Source organism: Oncorhynchus tshawytscha, linkage group LG01 (genome assembly GCF_018296145.1).
Source record: "Oncorhynchus tshawytscha isolate Ot180627B linkage group LG01, Otsh_v2.0, whole genome shotgun sequence".
Lineage (NCBI taxonomy): Eukaryota > Metazoa > Chordata > Actinopteri > Salmoniformes > Salmonidae > Oncorhynchus > Oncorhynchus tshawytscha.
This window is the reverse complement of record NC_056429.1, coordinates 20,018,456-20,036,172: the sequence shown is the minus strand read 5'-3', so window position 1 is coordinate 20,036,172 and position 17,717 is coordinate 20,018,456. Positions and strand designations below refer to the sequence as shown.

General features: G+C 42.3%; 2 protein-coding genes across 4 annotated transcripts in view; both read left to right on the top strand.

The window, feature by feature from the left end:
• The window catches only part of LOC112237436 (AP-3 complex subunit delta-1), a 43,501-nt gene extending 27,450 nt beyond the window's left edge, over positions 1-16,051 (top strand). The window contains exons 17-34 of one of the 3 annotated variants that reach the window (XM_024406130.2): positions 936-1,089; positions 1,283-1,354; positions 4,858-4,933; positions 5,184-5,359; positions 5,950-6,023; positions 7,823-7,973; positions 8,078-8,215; positions 8,643-8,696; positions 9,719-9,805; positions 10,056-10,190; positions 10,660-10,707; positions 11,684-11,704; positions 12,112-12,301; positions 12,436-12,524; positions 12,683-12,768; positions 12,949-13,070; positions 13,289-13,368; positions 13,504-16,051. In XM_024406130.2, coding sequence (XP_024261898.1) covers positions 936-1,089; positions 1,283-1,354; positions 4,858-4,933; positions 5,184-5,359; positions 5,950-6,023; positions 7,823-7,973; positions 8,078-8,215; positions 8,643-8,696; positions 9,719-9,805; positions 10,056-10,190; positions 10,660-10,707; positions 11,684-11,704; positions 12,112-12,301; positions 12,436-12,524; positions 12,683-12,768; positions 12,949-13,070; positions 13,289-13,368; positions 13,504-13,599 — 1,849 coding nt within the window. In that variant the 3' untranslated portion in view covers positions 13,600-16,051. Of the gene's footprint in view, positions 1-935; positions 1,090-1,282; positions 1,355-4,857; positions 4,934-5,168; positions 5,360-5,949; positions 6,024-7,822; positions 7,974-8,077; positions 8,216-8,642; positions 8,697-9,718; positions 9,806-10,055; positions 10,191-10,659; positions 10,708-11,683; positions 11,705-12,111; positions 12,302-12,435; positions 12,525-12,682; positions 12,769-12,948; positions 13,071-13,288; positions 13,369-13,503 lie in introns of all 3 variants that reach the window. The other 2 variants (XM_024406059.2, XM_024406187.2) reach the window with 2 other exon arrangements.
• A 517-nt stretch (positions 16,052-16,568) lies between these two features.
• The window catches only part of LOC112237338 (ubiquitin-conjugating enzyme E2 R2), a 28,230-nt gene continuing 27,081 nt past the window's right edge, over positions 16,569-17,717 (top strand). Inside the window, exon 1 of the mRNA XM_024405959.2 lies at positions 16,569-17,184. Coding sequence (XP_024261727.1) covers positions 17,005-17,184 — 180 coding nt within the window. The 5' untranslated portion in view covers positions 16,569-17,004. The remainder of the gene's footprint in view (positions 17,185-17,717) is intronic.

Sequence of the window (17,717 nt, the reverse complement as noted above, 5' to 3'; positions counted from 1 at the left end):
AAGCACCACCCTCCTTTTGAAGCTTCCAGTTTGTTATTCGAATTCAATCAGCATGACCGAGTGATCTCCAGCCTTGTCCTCGTCAACACTCACACCTGTGTTAACGAGAGAATCACTGACATGTCAGCTGGTCCTTTTGTGGCAGGGCTGAAATGCAGTGGAAATGTTTTGGGGGGATTCAGTTCATTTGCATGGCAAAGAGGGATTTTGCAATTAATTGCAATTCATCTGATCACTCTTCATAACATTCTGGAGTATATGCAAATTGCCATCATACAAACTGAGGCAGCAGACTTTGAAAATTAATATTTGTGTCATTCTCAAAACTTTTGGCGACGACTGTATGTAAACTTCTGACCCACTGGAATTGTGATACTGTGAATTATAAGTGAAATAATCTGTCTGTAAACAATTGTTGGAAAAATTAATTGTGCATGCACAAAGTAGATATCCTAACCTACTTGCCAAAACTATAGTTTGTTAACAAGAAATTTGTTGAGTGGTTGAAACACTTATGTTGGAGTCATTAAAACTAGTTTATGTAAACTTCTGACTTCAACTGTACTTATGTAAATAAGGTATTTCTGTTTTAGATTTTTATTTTGTTTTTATAATCATTATGGGATATTGTGTGTAGAATGATGAGGGGGAAAAATGTATTCAACATAACTGGAAAAACTCAAGGGGTCTGAATACTTTCCAAATGCACGGTATGAACTGTAATTCAGTAAAATCTTTGAAATTGTATGTTGCGTTTTACATTTTTGTTCAGTGTACTTTATGCAGCCCGTTGGACAATTTTAGGTAATGCAAAGTAGCTTAATGCAAAGTAGCTTTTTATGCGAGTAAAGTCATACCGTATAAAAAAAACTGGATGATTCTGTACAATTTTATAAACGCGGACAGACAATTTATTGTCTTGGTTTTGTCTCCAGTCTGGACCTGGATGCGTGGATCAACGAGCCTCCGTCTGGGAGTGAGTCTGAGGATGAGGGTAGGAAGACCAAGGGCAAGGCTGTGTTTGCCAGGGAGGAGTCCAGACACACCAAGCCACGCTACACTGAAGTGGACGAGAAGGAACTGGCTAAGGTAAGATGGGAATTTACAAGCCAATAATCCGTGCTGTGTATACATTGAGATACGAGCTCCTCAATTCTTTCAACAGTTGATCTGTTGTTAAATCTTTGGTGATACTATAACAGTCAGACACTGAAGAGGTACACCGGTAAACACCACAGCATTTTCTTATGACTGACTTGATACCGTTTCTCCCTCCCAACAGAGGAGAGAAGTAAGGAAGGCAGAGCAGGCCAACAACCCCTTCTACATCAAGGCCTCCCCGTCCTCTCAGAAGGTACGCACTGCATCATCACCCAATCGGCAGCTCGTCTTATGTGTTAACCTGACTCTTACAGAAATGTAATTCATTACACATTTCAAACTACTTAAATATACAGTACCAGTCAAAAGTTGACACACCTACTAATTTCATGGTTTTTATTAATGCTATTTTCTACATTGTACAATAGTGAAATGTCAAAACTATTAATTAACACATATGGAATCATGTACTTAACAAAAAAGTGTTTTTGTTATTCTTCAAAGTAGCCACCCTTTGCCTTGATGACAGCTTTGCACACACTTGGCATTCTCACAACCTGCTCCATGAGGTAGTCACCTGGAATGCATTTCAATTAACAGGTGTGCCTTGTTAAAAGTTCATTTTGTGGGATTTCTTTCCTTCTTAATGTGTTTGAGCCAATCAGTTGTGTTGTGACAAGGTAGGGTGGTATACAGAAGATAGCCCTATTTGGTTAAAGACCAAGTCCATATTATGGCAATAACAGCTCAAATAAGTAAAGAGGAACGACAGTCCATCATGACATTAAGACATGAAGGTCAGTCAGTCCGGAAAATGTCAAGAACTTTGAATGTTTCTTCAAGGGCAGTCGTAAAAACCATCAAGCGCTATGATGAAACTGCCTCTCATGAGGACCACCACAGGAAAGGAAGACCCAGAGTTATCTGTGCTGCAGAGGATGGTACCAGCCTCAGAAATTGCAGCCCAAATAAATGCTTCAGAGTTCAAGTAACAGGACATCTCAACATCAACTGTTAAGAGGAGATTGCATGGATCAGGCCTTCATGATCGAATTGCTACAAATAAATCACTACTAAAAGACACCCATAAGAAAAAGAGACTTGCTTTGGCCAAGAAACAGGAGCAATGGACATTAGACCAGTGGAAATCTGTCCTTTTGGTCTGATGAGTCTAAATTTGATATTTTGGGTTCCAACTGCCGTGTCTTTGTGAGACGCAGAGTAGGTGAATGGATGAACTTCACATGTTTGGTTCCCACTGTGGAGCATGGAGGATGAGGTGTCAGGGTGCTTTGCTGGTGACATTGTCTGATTTATTTAGAATTCAAGGCACACTTAACCAGCATGGCTACCAGCAGCATTCTACAGCGATACGCCATCCCATCTGGTTTGCGCTTAGTGGGACTATCATTTGTTTTTCAACAGGACAATGACCCAAAACACACCCCCAGGCTGTGTAAGGGCTATTTGACCAAGAAGGAGAGTGATGAAGTGCTGCATCGGATGACCTGGCCTCCACAATCACCCAACCTCAACCCAATTGAGATGGTTTGGGATGAGTTGGACCGCAGAATGAAGGAAAAGCATCCAATAAGTGCTCAGCATATACTCCTTCAAGACTGTTGGAAATGCATTCCAGGTGAAGCTGGTTGAGAGAATGCCAATATGCCAATAGTGTGCAAAGCTGTCATCAATGCAAAGGGTGACTACTTTGAAAAATATATTTTGAAAGTGTAACTCTTTTTTTGGTTACTACATGATTCCATATGTGTTATTTCATAGTTTTGTCTTCACTATTTAGAAAATAGTAAAATAAAGAAAAACCCATGAATGAGTAGGTGTGTCAACTTTTGACAAGTAGTATTTGTTTGTGTGTGTGTCTGTGTGTGTATGTGTATTAGAGGTCGTCCGATTAATCGGAATGCCCAATTTAATTGGGGCCGATTTTCAAGTTTTCATAACAATCAGAAATCTGTATTTTTGGACACCTATTTGGTTGATTTTAAAAAATATATTTTTTACATTTATTTTTTACACCTTTTATTTAATCATTATTTAACTCGGCAAGTCAGTTAAGAACACATTCTTATTTTCAATGGCGGTGGGTTAACTGCCTCGTTCAAGGGCAGAACGACAGATTTTCACCTTGTCAGCTCAGGGGATTCAATCTTGCAACCTTACAGTTAACGAATCCAACGCTCTAACCACCTGCCTCTCATTGCATTCCACGAGGAGATGCATTCGCCTGTTACGCGAATGCAGTAAGCCAAGGTAAGTTGCTAGCTAGCATTAAACTTATAAAAAAACAATCAATCAATCATAATCACTAGTTAACTACACATGGTTGATGATATTACTAGTTTATCTAGCGTATCCTGCATTGCATATAATCAATGCGGTGCGTATCGTTGCTCCAATGTGTACCTAACCATGAACATCAATGCCTTTCTTAAAATCAATACATAGAAGTACATATTTTTAAACCTGCATATTTAGCTAAAAGAAATCCAGGTTAGCAGACAATATTAACCAGGTGAAATTGTGTCACTTCTCTTGCAGTCTGTCTGAGCGGTGGTAGGCACCAGCGGGCTCGTATGCATTCATTCAAACAGCACTTTCGTGCATTTTGCCAGCAGCTCTTCACTGTGTTTCAAGCATTGCGCTGTTTATGACTTCAAGCCTATCAACTCCTGAGATTAGGTTGGTGTAACCGATGTGAAATGGCTAGCTAGTTAGCGGGGTGCGCGCTAATAGCGTTTCAAACGTCACTCGCTCTGAGACTTGGAGTGGTTATTCCCCTTGCTCTGCATGGGTAACGCTGCTTCGAGGGTGGCTGTTGTCGATGTGTTCCTGGTTCGAGCCCAGGTAGGAGTGAGGAGGGGGACTGAAGCTTTACTGTTACACTGTCACTAAAGTGCCTATAAGAACATCCAATAGTCAAAGGTTAATGAAATACAAATGGTAAAGGGAGAAATAGTCCTATAATTCCTGTAATAACGACAACCTAAAACCTCTTACCTTGGAATATTGAAGTCTCATGTTAAAAGGAACCACCAGTTTTCATATGTTCCCATGTTCTGAGCAAGGAACTAAAACGTTAGCTTCCTTACATGGCACATATTGCACTTTTACTTTCTTCTCCAACACTTTGTTTTTGCATTATTTAAACCAAATTGAACATGTTTCATTATTTATTTGAGGCTAAATTGATTTTATTGATGTATTATATTAATTTAAAATAAGTGTTCATTCAGTATTGTTGTAATTGTCATTATACAAATACATGTTAAAAAATTGGCCGATTTAATCGGCATCGGTCCTCCAATAATGGTTATCGGCGTTGAAAAATCATAATCGGTCGGCCTCTGTGTTTGTGTGTGTATACATTATATTTCCACATGTTCATTTTTTAAAATATATCTCCTAGATTTAGGACAGATGCTTCAAAACCTTGTTTCTTATGATTCATTTTTTTGACCCTCTGCCATTTGTGAATGTGTTATTCTATGGGCTTTAGTAGTACTGGCCAAAATCAATATTTTATTAAAAAAAAAAAATGTTTGTGTGTATATACACACATGTATACCTAAAGGGGTCCTAAAATTCTAAATCAAATAGCTAAGTTATCCATAGTATGACCACCTTAAAACAATTCCATATGTCCGCTTAGCACCCCCATCCCCCAACGTCTTAGAATCTAAAGAATGAAATTGACTAGAAGCCCATTGACATCCCTATGTTATTGTGTGTGCGCAGGTATACCAGGAGGCTGTTGGTGTGGAGCACATTCCAGTGGTGCAGATTGACCTCAGTGTGCCTCTCAAAGTCCCAGGTCAGTTACTCTGGCCACTACTTAATAACCAATTGATTTCAATGTACAGTGTATCAGTCAGTGGCTCTGCACACAGGACTCCAAACCTAACCCGTATCCCTCTTTCTCTCTTCGCCTCTGTCATAACTAAACCCCTCTTCTGTACCTCTTTCTGTCTCGCCTCTTTCTTTCTGTGTAATAACTTGACCCCACTTCCTCTTTCTTTCTCTTCCTTTTTCCCTCCCGTTGGGTTTAGGGATGCCAATGTCAGACCAGTATGTGAAGCTGGAAGAGGAGCGTCGGCAGAAAAACAAGGCAGACAGGAAGAAGGACAAGAAGAAGAGGAGGGAGAAGGGCCGGCAGAGGAGGGGGGACTCGGGCCCAGAGAGTGAGGAGGACATCACCCCCGCACACATGGTGGACATCGTCACTGAAGAGATGCCAGAGGTACAGTAGGCCAGGCAGAGGTGCCAGTAGGCCAGGCAGAGGTGCCAGTAGGCCAGGCAGAGGTGCCAGTAGGCCAGGCAGAGGTGCCAGTAGGCCAGGCAGAGGTGCCAGTAGGCCAGGCAGAGGTGCCAGTAGGCCAGGCAGAGGTGCCAGTAGGCCAGGCAGAGGTGCCAGTAGGCCAGGCAGAGGTGCCAGTAGGCCAGGCAGAGGTGCCAGTAGGCCAGGCAGAGGTGCCAGTAGGCCAGGCAGAGGTGCCAGTAGGCCAGGCAGAGGTGCCAGTAGGCCAGGCAGAGGTGCCAGTAGGCCAGGCAGAGGTGCCAGTAGGCCAGGCAGAGGTGCCAGTAGGCCAGGCAGAGGTGCCAGTAGGCCAGGCAGAGGTGCCAGTAGGCCAGGCAGAGGTGCCAGTAGGCCAGGCAGAGGTGCCAGTAGGCCAGGCAGAGGTGCCAGTGGTGTACAGTAAGCCAGGCAGAGAGGCCAGGCACTTTCATAGTTGGTTCAGAGTGCTGCAGATAATAGACGTGGCCTTTGATAATAATTGCATATGCAAGGATGTTGTTTTGCTCTGTCACTCCATTCTCTTCCTGTCTCAGAATGCCTTGCCCAGTGATGACGATGACAAAGATCCCAACGACCCCCACAAAGCTTTGAACATCGACCTGGACAAGTGAGTTAACTCATCACTGACCTCTCGCTGTATTACAGATGTCCACTAATGGATTAGTATGAAAGTATAGGATATATAACCTGGCTGTGTTGTTATCTACTCTGTGGGGGTATAATCTCTTCCTGGCTCCACTGATGAGAGGCTGGTGCTGGCCTGGTCCTCTTCATCCTCACACACTCCCTCTCGCTGTGCTGTGCTCTGTTCTGTGGTTCTTTCCCTCTGTCTCTCTTATGCATATACACACACACACACACACACACACACACACACACACATCTGTTCTCTTGACTGTGCAGTTTGCTGGTGGCATCTCACAGGTGAGTACCTTCCCAGCCTCAGGAGAAGCCCCGTCTGGGACTGGACTCAAGACTGACTGATCTGCTTCCTCTCTGTCTGTCTCTCTCTCTCTTGTGTGTCTCTCTCTCTCTCGCTGTGTCTGTCTGTGTCTCTCTGTCTGTTTCTCTGTGTTTGGGCATGATGTGACTTTTACAATTTGAAGTTTGATCCTTGTTTTCAACAACAGTCTCTCCTCCTGCTCACCCCTCCTCCATTTGAAACCTTCTACAAGCTCACTTCAGAATATCAGCATTCACTCCATACAAAACTCTGTTAATGTGCCCACTTTGTGGCTGGAGCTAAAGAAAAGCGCTCTCCCTTCTCACTAACATGAACAGATTGATGTGATAAGATGAGAGCTTATAGATTTCTCAGTGGAACTGCTGATTTTCTCAAGTCATGACTCAATCACCATAATCATGGATGACTACTGTTGTTTTTACTAGTCAAATCCCCAAATCAAATCCTCACCCAATCCATGGGTCTTCTTCAACATAATGTTAATCGTTAGTTACTGAGTATGGTAACAATGTGATTGTTGTGGATAGTCAGATTAATATAATGGTTCGATTAAAACGTTTACATGCTTTGCAAGAAGAGAAATGTCACATAATCCTGTTTACATGGACACATCTGAAATCCATCTACCTGATGTCACTCTGATCAATGCAGAAATTCCCCTATCAAAATAAACATTCTACCCCAGTGACCATTCTGAGGACATATAAAGTTTGAATGTGTAAACTACTTCAAAGACACATCCATTCAGTTGTTCCGAACTCAGTTCACTCTCGCTAAAGAGGGAGGCTCGCTCGGTTGCTGCTAGCACATGCAGATCAAATACACTGCTAGAACGCCGATTTAAGGTGTTTAAATGTCCTAATAATTTGAAAGATTGATCAGAAAACCAGGTGTTTTAATCGGCATATACTTACTTTGATTTTGACTGTTCGCTGATTTAAGATAAGCAGAGTAGTGTTCACATGACTATTGCATAATCTGCCTGCTGCCATAATCAGTTTAATATCGAATTATTACTGTGCATGTAAACATACTCAGTTACTGCAGTCACCAACAGAGGCCTCAATCCAGTTCTGATCTTGGATAAACCTGTTAATGGTGGTCTCCCTCCTGACTTCCCAGCTCTGCCTGAGGAATGGCTATGAAGGTTTGTGCTGAGCAAGTTTGCGTTTGAAATGTCATGCACCTGAGTGGAGTGGATAGGCTTGTCTCAACTAGCTTCCTTTCCTAATCTCCTTTCCTTCACTGGCATTGGTAAGTGAATCGACTGGATAGGTTTTCACCATGCTGCTTTTACCCTGTCTTTTCCTCTCAGATCAGTGGTCATGGATGAAAGGAGGCTAGTTAAGACTATTGAGACATAGCCGATGGCTGTAGTGTGACCAGAATCACCATGTACACTCAGGAGACACATAAAACCACAGCCCTCTCTGTGCTCTCAGGCCCCTGGCAGACAGCGAGAAGAAGCTGCCAGTTAGGACACACCGTCCCGATGAGGTTCTCAAGAGCCCCATAGAGGACGCGGAGGGGTTGGAGGTCACTTCAGAGCCCAAGAAGAAGAGCGGGAAGGAAAAGAAGGACAAGGAGAGGAAGGTGAGGCCCTATTCTTTATGTCCTTGGAATATTTTTCATAACTTTGATGTTTCTGTTTTTTGTGACCTTATTGTCTTAAGGAGTGTTTTTTTTTGTCATTGTAGAAGGGTAAAGAGAAGAAGAAGAAGAAGAAACACAAACAAGAGGAAGGGGAGGATCTTATGGAGGCTGGGTCAGAGGAGCCTGTCCAATCAAAAGTGACCAACGATGTGGCAGCCCAGCCTCCTGCCTCCACACCAGAGGTATGACATCACAAAGGGAGGGACTACCTTTTTTACAGGGTCAAGATTTGCACAATGTCAATCTGTGTAGGATATTGAAGAATTAAGGCTGACACTAAATAATTTAACTAAACTAAGAATTTGATTGGATTAAATTTATATAAAATAATCTGTCAAGCAAACACATTTCTTTGGTCATTTTAATTTATCAATCATTGTCATTGCTTCTTTCAAGCCCCCTCACCATCCTATCAGCAATAAAGATGAAATCAAGTATCAATCAGTATTTAAGATTGCAGTATGTCTAGTCGCTATCTTGAAATACTTGATTTATTCATGAAAATAACAGTGTAATCTCTGTATCCATTTTCATGAAGAGGTAGTGCTAAAATGTTAACCTCTCTATCCCCCCTCGCTCTTGCTCCCTCTCCCTCCCTCACTGTTGTAGGCTTCGGATCTGGATTTCTGGCTCTCAAATGCTCCAGTGCCCTCTGACCCTCAGGTTGAGTTCCCCTCTCTCTCTTTTTACAGTCACTCCTTGTCCTTGTTGTCATTTATTTGTGTTCTAACAGTACCTCTTCATCCATCCTCTGCTCTTGTCTGATCCTCTTCGCCATGTGTGGTTCTTTCCTTCCTTCCATCCACTTTTCTCTTTCACCCTTGCATTACTGCCTCTCTTTCTGAGGTCACGTAACCCTACTCATTCTGGGGATGTCGTGTTTCTTAGTGTTGGTTCTCTCCGTTTTGGTTTTGCTCGATGTGTCTGTTTCTCGTCAGTGGTGGGGTCACAGTTGTTGTCAAGTGCAGGGGCCTCAGTGTCTGGAATCATGCTGACGGTTCTTGTTGTTCCTATCAAACCAATGAAACAGTAGCACAGCTCTTCATGTGTAGTAGGACTACATATAGACAGTGTTTTTTACTACATACTGAGTGCGTGTGACTGTGCGTGTGACTACATACCCTGTGCTTGTGACAGTGCGTGTGTAACTGCAGAGCAGCTGTTAGACCAGGTGGAAGACTAATGACAACAGTACAGTATTCCGTTTAAAGCCAGACTAGTTCATAAAGTTTAGCTCTGTGACCCCACACTCTCTGTTCTGAACTACTGTATGGGACTGTTTCAAGCAGAATCTGATCATTAGATATACATTGTTCAGGGGCTCTGCGTGTTGATTTTGTGTTTACACCACACCAACTGTCTGCCCTCAGGAAATAAGCTACGTCTAGCAGTCACCCAAATGTGACTTCACAGTTCACACATCCTGTCAGAACATGTTTCTGTATTTCTGTTTTTTGAGTAGATTATTGTTCCATTTAAGTACAGATGTGAAGGGATGCTATCGACATTGGGTCCATTGGAACAATGTCAGGATTTGACAGCTTCAAAACAACAAACAAATTACGACTAACCCAAACTACTACTACCTGTACTTGTATATGATCAATAAATGACAGCGTGTTGTATGTCAATTATCCTCCTAAATGTGTCCATACTCATTTTGAGGGCTGTGTGTGTGGTGACAGGAGGCCGCAGCAGTAACAGACGCTCCCCCTGCATCCACTCCTGACGCTGCATCTGGTGTGGCTGCCGTGGTCCCAGACTCTGAGACTGTGAGTCACTCCACTACTGATGATGTCAGAATCACGAGACAGAAATCTCAGCTGTTACTAATTTGTATTTTATAAACCTTACAAAACATACACATAAACGACAGCGTCATTCATTACTAAGGATTATACATTAAAGACTAGCGAAACAGGATACTGTATTTTGACAGATCTTGTCTGAGCACAGAAACTCTCCCTCCCTCTTTCTGAATAGACTGCCCTTTACACCATCCCCTGCTTGTTTCCCTCTCAGAAATCCTCCAAGCATAAGAAGAAGCAGAAAAAGGAGAAGGACAAGAAAAAGAAGCACCATCATCATCACCATAGCGATGGAGCCAGAGAGGAGTCTGTGCAGAACGGCACGGTGGAGGACGAGGAGCCTCTGCCAGTCAGTAAACAATCACCTTTTAGTCTGTCCACTCAGTCCAATCCCTGTCCACTGGACGTTCAAGTAATAAATCAAATCAAATGAAACTTTATATGTTACATGCACCGAATACAACGAGTGTAGACCTTACTGTGAAATGCTTACTTACAAGCCCTTAACTAACAGTGCAGTTCAAGAAGAGTAAAGAAAATATTTACCAAATAAACTTAAGTAAAAAAGTAACACAATAACGAGGCTATATACAGGGGGTACCGAGTCGGTGTGCGGGGGTACAGGTTAGTTGTGCCCCCACAATACTGTCCATATAAAACTTCCTTACCTTCACCCATTGATTTGACACAAGTATGTCAAGTATGCAGTGTGTATACACTCCGTATCTCAAATAGCATATATACATAGTCCAGACCTGGGTCTAGTTCCCTTGTTTGCATATTGAGTGAGAACTGACCAGGCTCTTCTCTCTTTACAGCCCATGTCCAATTACGCCCTGCTGGCTGAGAACTCCTACATCAAGATGGTGAGTGGGATGGAGCGAGACGCTTGGGTCCACTGGAGAAGTATACTATTGTTGTGTATCTTCTATAGCCACTCATATTGGAGCTGGGAGGAGTCGTACCATTGAGAGAGAGAGAGATAGATATATATATATATATAGATAGATAGATATATATATATACACATACATACAGTGCATTCAGAAAGTATTCAGACTTCCTCCCTTTTTCCACATTTTGTTACGTTACAGCCGTATTCTAAAATTGATTTAAAAAATCTATCTACACACAATACTCCATCATGACAAAGCAAAAACAGGTTTTAAGAAATATTTGCACATTTTATTAAAATTAAAACAGAAATACCTTATTCAGTCCCTTTGCTATGAGACTCAAAATTGAGGTCAGGTGCATCCTGTTTCCATTGATCATACTTGAGATGTTTCTACAACTTGATTGGAGTCCACCTGTGGTAAATTCAATTGATTGGACATGATTTGGAAAGGCACACACCTGTCTATGAAAATGTTCCACAGTTGACAGTGCATGTCAGAGCAAAAACCAAGCCATGAGGTCGAAGGAATTGTCCGTAGAGCTCTGAGACAGGATTTTGTCAAGGCACAGATCCGGGGAAGGGTACCAAAAAATGTCTGTAGCATTGAAGATGCCCAAGAACACAGTGGCCTCCATCATTCTTAAATGGAAGAAGTTTGGAACCACAAAGACTCTTCCTACAGCTGGTTGCCCGGCAAAACTGGGCAATCGGGGAAGAAGGGCTTTGGTCAGGGAGGTGACCAAGAACCTGATGGTCACTCTGACAGAGCTCCAGAGTTCCTCTGTGGAGATGGGAGAACAAGTTTGAAGTGTGTAGATTGATTTTAGAATAAGGCTGTAACGTAAAAATGTGTGAAAAGTCAAGGGGTCTGAATACTTTCCGAATGCACTGTATATACTGTAAGTGGACCCCTCCTTATGCTCCCTATTTTTCTCTCTTTCAAGATGAAGCAGGATGCTGATGAGGTATTGGCTGAAGTTCTATGAACTGCAGGCTATGGGTTTTACAGGAGAATCTTCTAGATGTTCTGTGTGGTTGTGCTTTTTCTCAGACTGTGCCCCCTGGCTTAATCACACTGTGATAACCAAGCTGTTATGCAGAGACGTGTATATTAGAAAATGTAACTCTGTTATTCACAACACCATACGCCAGGGGCATCCTCTTTGAGTGTGTGACGTTACGATTCTACTGTCCTATCAGTGCTGTTTCCAGGTTGCTTCATAAAAATCACATGGGATTCATGTTGGGATCGGAATGGTTGAATCGATTTGCTGGTTTGCATGCAAGTCAATTTGCTGGGCTCCTTGTGTGAACACTGCTGGCTACGGGGTGGGTTGACCTCTGCTTCATCCTTCTCTCTTTCCCTCTTTAGGTGTGTGACATCCAGGGGAACCTGCATGATGGTAGCCAGGTGGTGGTCTCTGTCATCTTTGAAAATAAGTGTGACAGTTTCATCAAGTCCATGGAGTTCAATGTGATGGACTCTCTCAACTCCAAGCTGCAGCGGCCTGAGGGAGCCGGCCCACATGACAGCCTCACCGTGCCCTTCCATCTGCCCCCCGGTGAGGAAGCAGGAGAGACTGGGAGGAGGGAAAAGCTATGGAAACTTATTGAAATAAGAGCTAAATTCCCATCCAAATATTCCCATTCCCAATTTACATCCAAACAAATCAATTTTTTCTCTCTTGTTCCTCAGGGATCTCTAGTGAGGCACGGTTCATCTTCTCAGTGCAGAGCATTGTGATGCCTCAGAAACTGAAGGGAACCCTCACCTTCATAGTCAAGGTGAGTAAGTCTTGCTCTCCACAAAGGCCTCACATTCCCCCACTATCCCTCTTTGACTCTGGGTACAGTCTATTTCACTGCTCAAGGTTCTACTGACCTTTTTCCTCACTTGTAAAACTGTATTGTTAACCTTCTGCTGTTATAATGTTCTCCCACAGACTGAGGATTCCTCCACTCACGAGAAACTAGACTTTAAACTGCACTTTACCTGCACCTCATACCTGATCACCACTCCCTGCTACAGGTCAGTGCAGCTAGCTGTCCCCAAAGAACCTCATTCTGCTGTTTTAATAATAATGAACGTTACCTAACTGTAGATTTGGAGCTATTGGCTTAGTGTGCTGTGCCCTGATCTGAACTTAAGATTAAACTGCTTGTGAGCTAGTATGTGATGCGTAGTGAATGCGATTGTTGTTGTTTACAGTGACGCGTATGCTAAGCTGTTGGAGTCAGGGGACCTCAAGGGAAGCTCTCTGAAGCTGGAGGGAATCAACCAGCCTTTCCACCATCTACTGGCTAGGATCTGCTTCCACCACCACTTCTCTGGTGGGTACACTGGGACTGGGGAATACAGGGGGAGAGGGTAGGGCATTGGGAGGTATTAGGCGGAGAGTGGACATATTTATTGAGGTGATTTGTAGTTCACTATGTCGTCTTGCAGAAATCTCCCTCTTTGAATGAACATTAACTTGATGTGGTAAATAAAGACCTTTTAGATTTTGAGTTGTTTAATGAGCTTACGGTTGTGTTCCTGTCTCAACCAGTGGTGGAGAGGATTGATTCCTGTGCCTCCATGTACAGCAGGTCAATCCAGGGTCACCATGTGTGTCTGCTGGTCAAAACTGTAAGTAGCTCCCTTCCTCCTTGTCAGGGCCAGACATCCAAATATTGGTCTCCATTTTACTCAAATGAGATCTTCTCCTCAGACATCCTTGTAACGTTTGCCCTCTCTGTCTGTCTGTGTCCCTGTCCGTCTCAGGCTGATCAGACCGTGTCTATCGATGCTAAATGTGACGAGCCGGGCCTGCTTAGGAATGTGCTGGATGAGATCAAGCTGACCTTCTCTCAATGCTGATTGTGTCTGACAGCCCCTTGGTGCCCCCCTACCCACTGCTCAACCCTCCCTCACTGAAACACATGTAATCATGTTACAAACACTGCGGCTGGCACTTCCAGGTTCACCCTATTAATTAGTCCTCAGAATCACACATTTCCTTGACGCCCCTCTTGCACTCAGAACTGCTCTTTCTCCTTCACTGATTTGCTCTATACAAACCCCCTCTGCGCTTTTAGTTTCAAACTGGTTTTCCCTGCTCCCCCCTCCACTCTCTCTCATCGTCATTACAGTCTGTGACGGTAATGTAATGTAATCTGACAACTGGACTTTTTTTGTTGTTGGTTGAATTGTGTTTTCACTGTCTTTTTTTGTTTGTTGCTGTTTTTGTTTTCTGACGTCCGTCTCCGCCTTTCCCCCTGTTGCATTAAACATCAGCGTGTTACTGCTACTCTCCTCTATAGTCCTGTAGAATGTCTGACTACTTCTGACTGGCCCAAGTTGGAAATGTCATGTCAACTTTAAACTGCTCTGAGCTGACCTCTGAGCTGAAATCCTACCTGACCTGATCTCATGTCTGAAGGAGACTGACCTACCCTCTGGTGTCACTCCTCCATGCTTCAACTATGCTCAGCTTCAGTTTGACCTGTGTCACAGGAACATATCAATCCCTATAAGAATTTTAAATGCCTGAGCTGGAAAGTTACACTAAGAGTTTATTGGGAAAAGAGAATGCAGGCGGTTACACTTTGACCAGGTCAGAACTTAGACACGCTGGCACTCCTCGAAAAAGTATGTTTCTGCAACCTTTTCCAAAAGTGAACATTGTCCGGCTTCCTTACTCTGTCTCTTATAGACATGGGTAGAAGGGCGTCTTTTTACAATTGTATGATTTATCGCTTTGATTATGCTGTAATCGTGGAAGGGTATTGTACTGCTCATCTGCCACTCTCTCTTGCCTCAGGCATGTCTACAGTATCTGAAATAAGTGACAAAGTAATATAGAACTTGTGGGAAATGAAGGCCCGCTATCACATATTGCAGCTAGCGCCTCTCACGTGGCTTTGCTATAATAGCAGGCTCTCCATTCTTAACTGTTAAAGTTATCCTATGTGTTGATAGGCTTAGTTTGAGATCACCTATGGGGATGGAAGGCTATTCTAGTCATAATTCATTCTGGGATATCAATGGTACTTAGTTGATACATTTAATTTTGAATCAGTATTAACCAATGTGGCTTCTTGTTTACTGTATCTTTCTTGAGAAAGCCAACAAGTCGTCGGTCAAGACGTTTGTCTTTCATATCATCCAAACCGCTGTGCTACTAACTCTCGCACTATACAATACATCCTACATGTCACTGATAGTCATAAACCGATGTTACTTCAGTGTTCTCTTCTCTCAGAACTACCCTGCTGCCACATGTGCATTGGCATAATGATGAACATGAATGGTCATTTAAATGGCTTCTTCCTTTCATGACTTGCTCAGAGGTACTTGCAGTCTAGTTACACTCAACGTGTCTCACTGCCTGGTCCAGCACGATGTAGTAGCAACTTTAAACTGATCCCATCATGTTTTGTTTGTATTCCAACTTACCCGCATTCCTTTCTTACAAGTGTAGATGAGCCATTCCATGAGTTTCTTCTGCACCATGTTAGTGTGAGTACAAAGTGAAGAACATACAGGGATGTTATCCACAAAACCATACCCTTCCTGGAAAAGTGCTTTGATTGATTTAAGTTATAGAATGGCAATGAAAAAATTACTTGTAATCATACGTTGTACTAATTAAAAAGTTCTGTGCAGAGTATTTCATAAAAATGTGTATCTTGCATGATTAGGAAATGTATACTTAAAATATATATATATATATATATATATATATATATTTCCCCTATCCAAGGACACTCACACGCATACAAAACTCCCTTGTCATTTCTTGGTTGTCTTTTTCTTTTATAGTTTTTTTTTTTTATATGAAGTGAAAGTTGAATTAATCATGCTACAGTTTTTGATGGTGTTGTATTTTTATCTATTATAAGTTCATACAGTTCAAATATCTTTGAATATTTTGAATTATTTAACATCAGGGGAAGGAGGTTATATTTGGTGTCATGGCACTGAGGGGAGTAGAGAAGAAAAGGTCTTGTGATACAGTTCAGAGAAGCTACCCACTGTCTTAATACTTTTTTTCTGGTCAATTATAGTGATTATCTTGCGGAGTTTGGCCTATGACATTAAAATATATTCTAATTTCTCCTTGTTTGAAGGTCTGGTCCAACTCCTTCATTGTCTATTCTCCAGCTATATGATGTAATATGTTTTAAGAGGGGACTACATGAGCAAGACAAAATTAGTCATATACTATCAACATTCACTTTTAGAACAGAGAAGTGTACCCAAATTGAAATAAAGGCTGAGCTGCTGTAGTCTGTGTTAAGGTGAACCAATAAACTCCCACATATAATTATTTCAGGCTTTTTATTCACATCTTATCACTATGTATGGTGTCTGTGTATCAAACATGCTGTATATTCAAAGGATATGCAAATACTACCTTATCAAGGATATTTAGTTGGCCAACATCTCACTTCAGCATGCACTAGAGTGGCCTTTCCCAAAAACCTGCCTTCCCCAATAACTAATACAGTACTTTGTGTGAAACTGCTTATTCTTTCTATGTGTGCAAAGGCTATATTGACATTTATAATTTAAAGGCATAAGTGATTTGGAGGCTGTGTGTAGGTACTGTCTAACTTCAATTCCCATATGGAAAGAAGTGGAGTTGCAACCACAAAACACTCCCAACATATTTTTTGGACGAGATTAAAATATTAACGTTTCGGGCTTCATGATTCTGAAGAATTCAATTGCAGACCGAAACAATATTTTAACCTTGCTTAAACTATTAATGCCGAATAAGTGTTGTGCCTTTTCAATAACACCAACTCCCAGAAAGCTTTGCGAGCACTTCACTACTCATGGCATCAAGCTTTGTGGGATCAGCTTGAGCGACTTTAGTGGCGACACCGTGAAGTAGCTACTGTTGTATAATTGAGGAGGGGAGATCCCTACTCAGACAGCCGTTAATTTGTTTGTTTTCTAGTTTGCTTTGACCACTAAAATTTACTTCGAGCAATTCTGTCTTACGGTAAATGAGGATCAACAACAGGGAGTAACTACTGTAGCAAGCTAGCTTTGGGTTGGTTGGTTGTCAGCGAGAGGTTTACGCGTTGGTTTGTTCGATCACAGTGGAAGAGAACCGAACGCGAACGTAATAACAGACGACATTTTTGTAGATGTGAGGAAACGTGTGAACAATCAAAAGGTTTCTCAGGTGTTGGTTGTGGTGGAATTAGATAACTACCTTTGTTCTCTAAAAAGGTCTAGATAGGTTTTTGTTTATACAGATCGTCGCGGACTATGGCTCATGGACATCATGTAGCCAGTTCCCAAAAAGCACTCATGTTAGAGATGAAAAGTCTTCAAGATGAGCCAGTTGAAGGGTTCAGGATAACTTTAGTGGACGAGTCGGACTTGTACAACTGGGAAGTTGCAATATTTGGACCCCCAAATACTCACTACGAGGGAGGTTATTTTAAGGTGAGTATGGAATTGCTGAATATTTAAGATGGCCATCAAATCACTCAAATAGTTATCGCAGTTGTTTTGTCCAACCTTGGTTAACCAGAACAAATTGTGCCTGGTCAGTGTTCTCTTGCCCCTAAGTTACAGTCGAACGTCTGTAAATATTATGGCGAGAAGAGTTATATTTTGTCACTTTTGGTTGTGACGTAGCTAACGATTGACAACCAACCTGGCTTAGTTTGAGATGGCCAGCTCGAGCAACGTGACGATCCACAAAACATGTTAACGTTTTCATAGAAAACTTTGGAGGAAACGGACATTGTCAACTTATCACTGTATTCAGCAGGGCAGGACTTCCGCATTTGGGGCCCCGACACCCATCTCCAGTGCCCCCGCCAACACATTTTGCCATGGGGCAGAGATGAACGTTATGGATACACATCTGCTGATAATGATAAAGATCAAATCGGACCTATTTCTATTGTATTTTCTTATATAGTGCAGTAGTAAGGGTGTCTATTTGTTGGCACTAACTGGCTCGTTGGCCA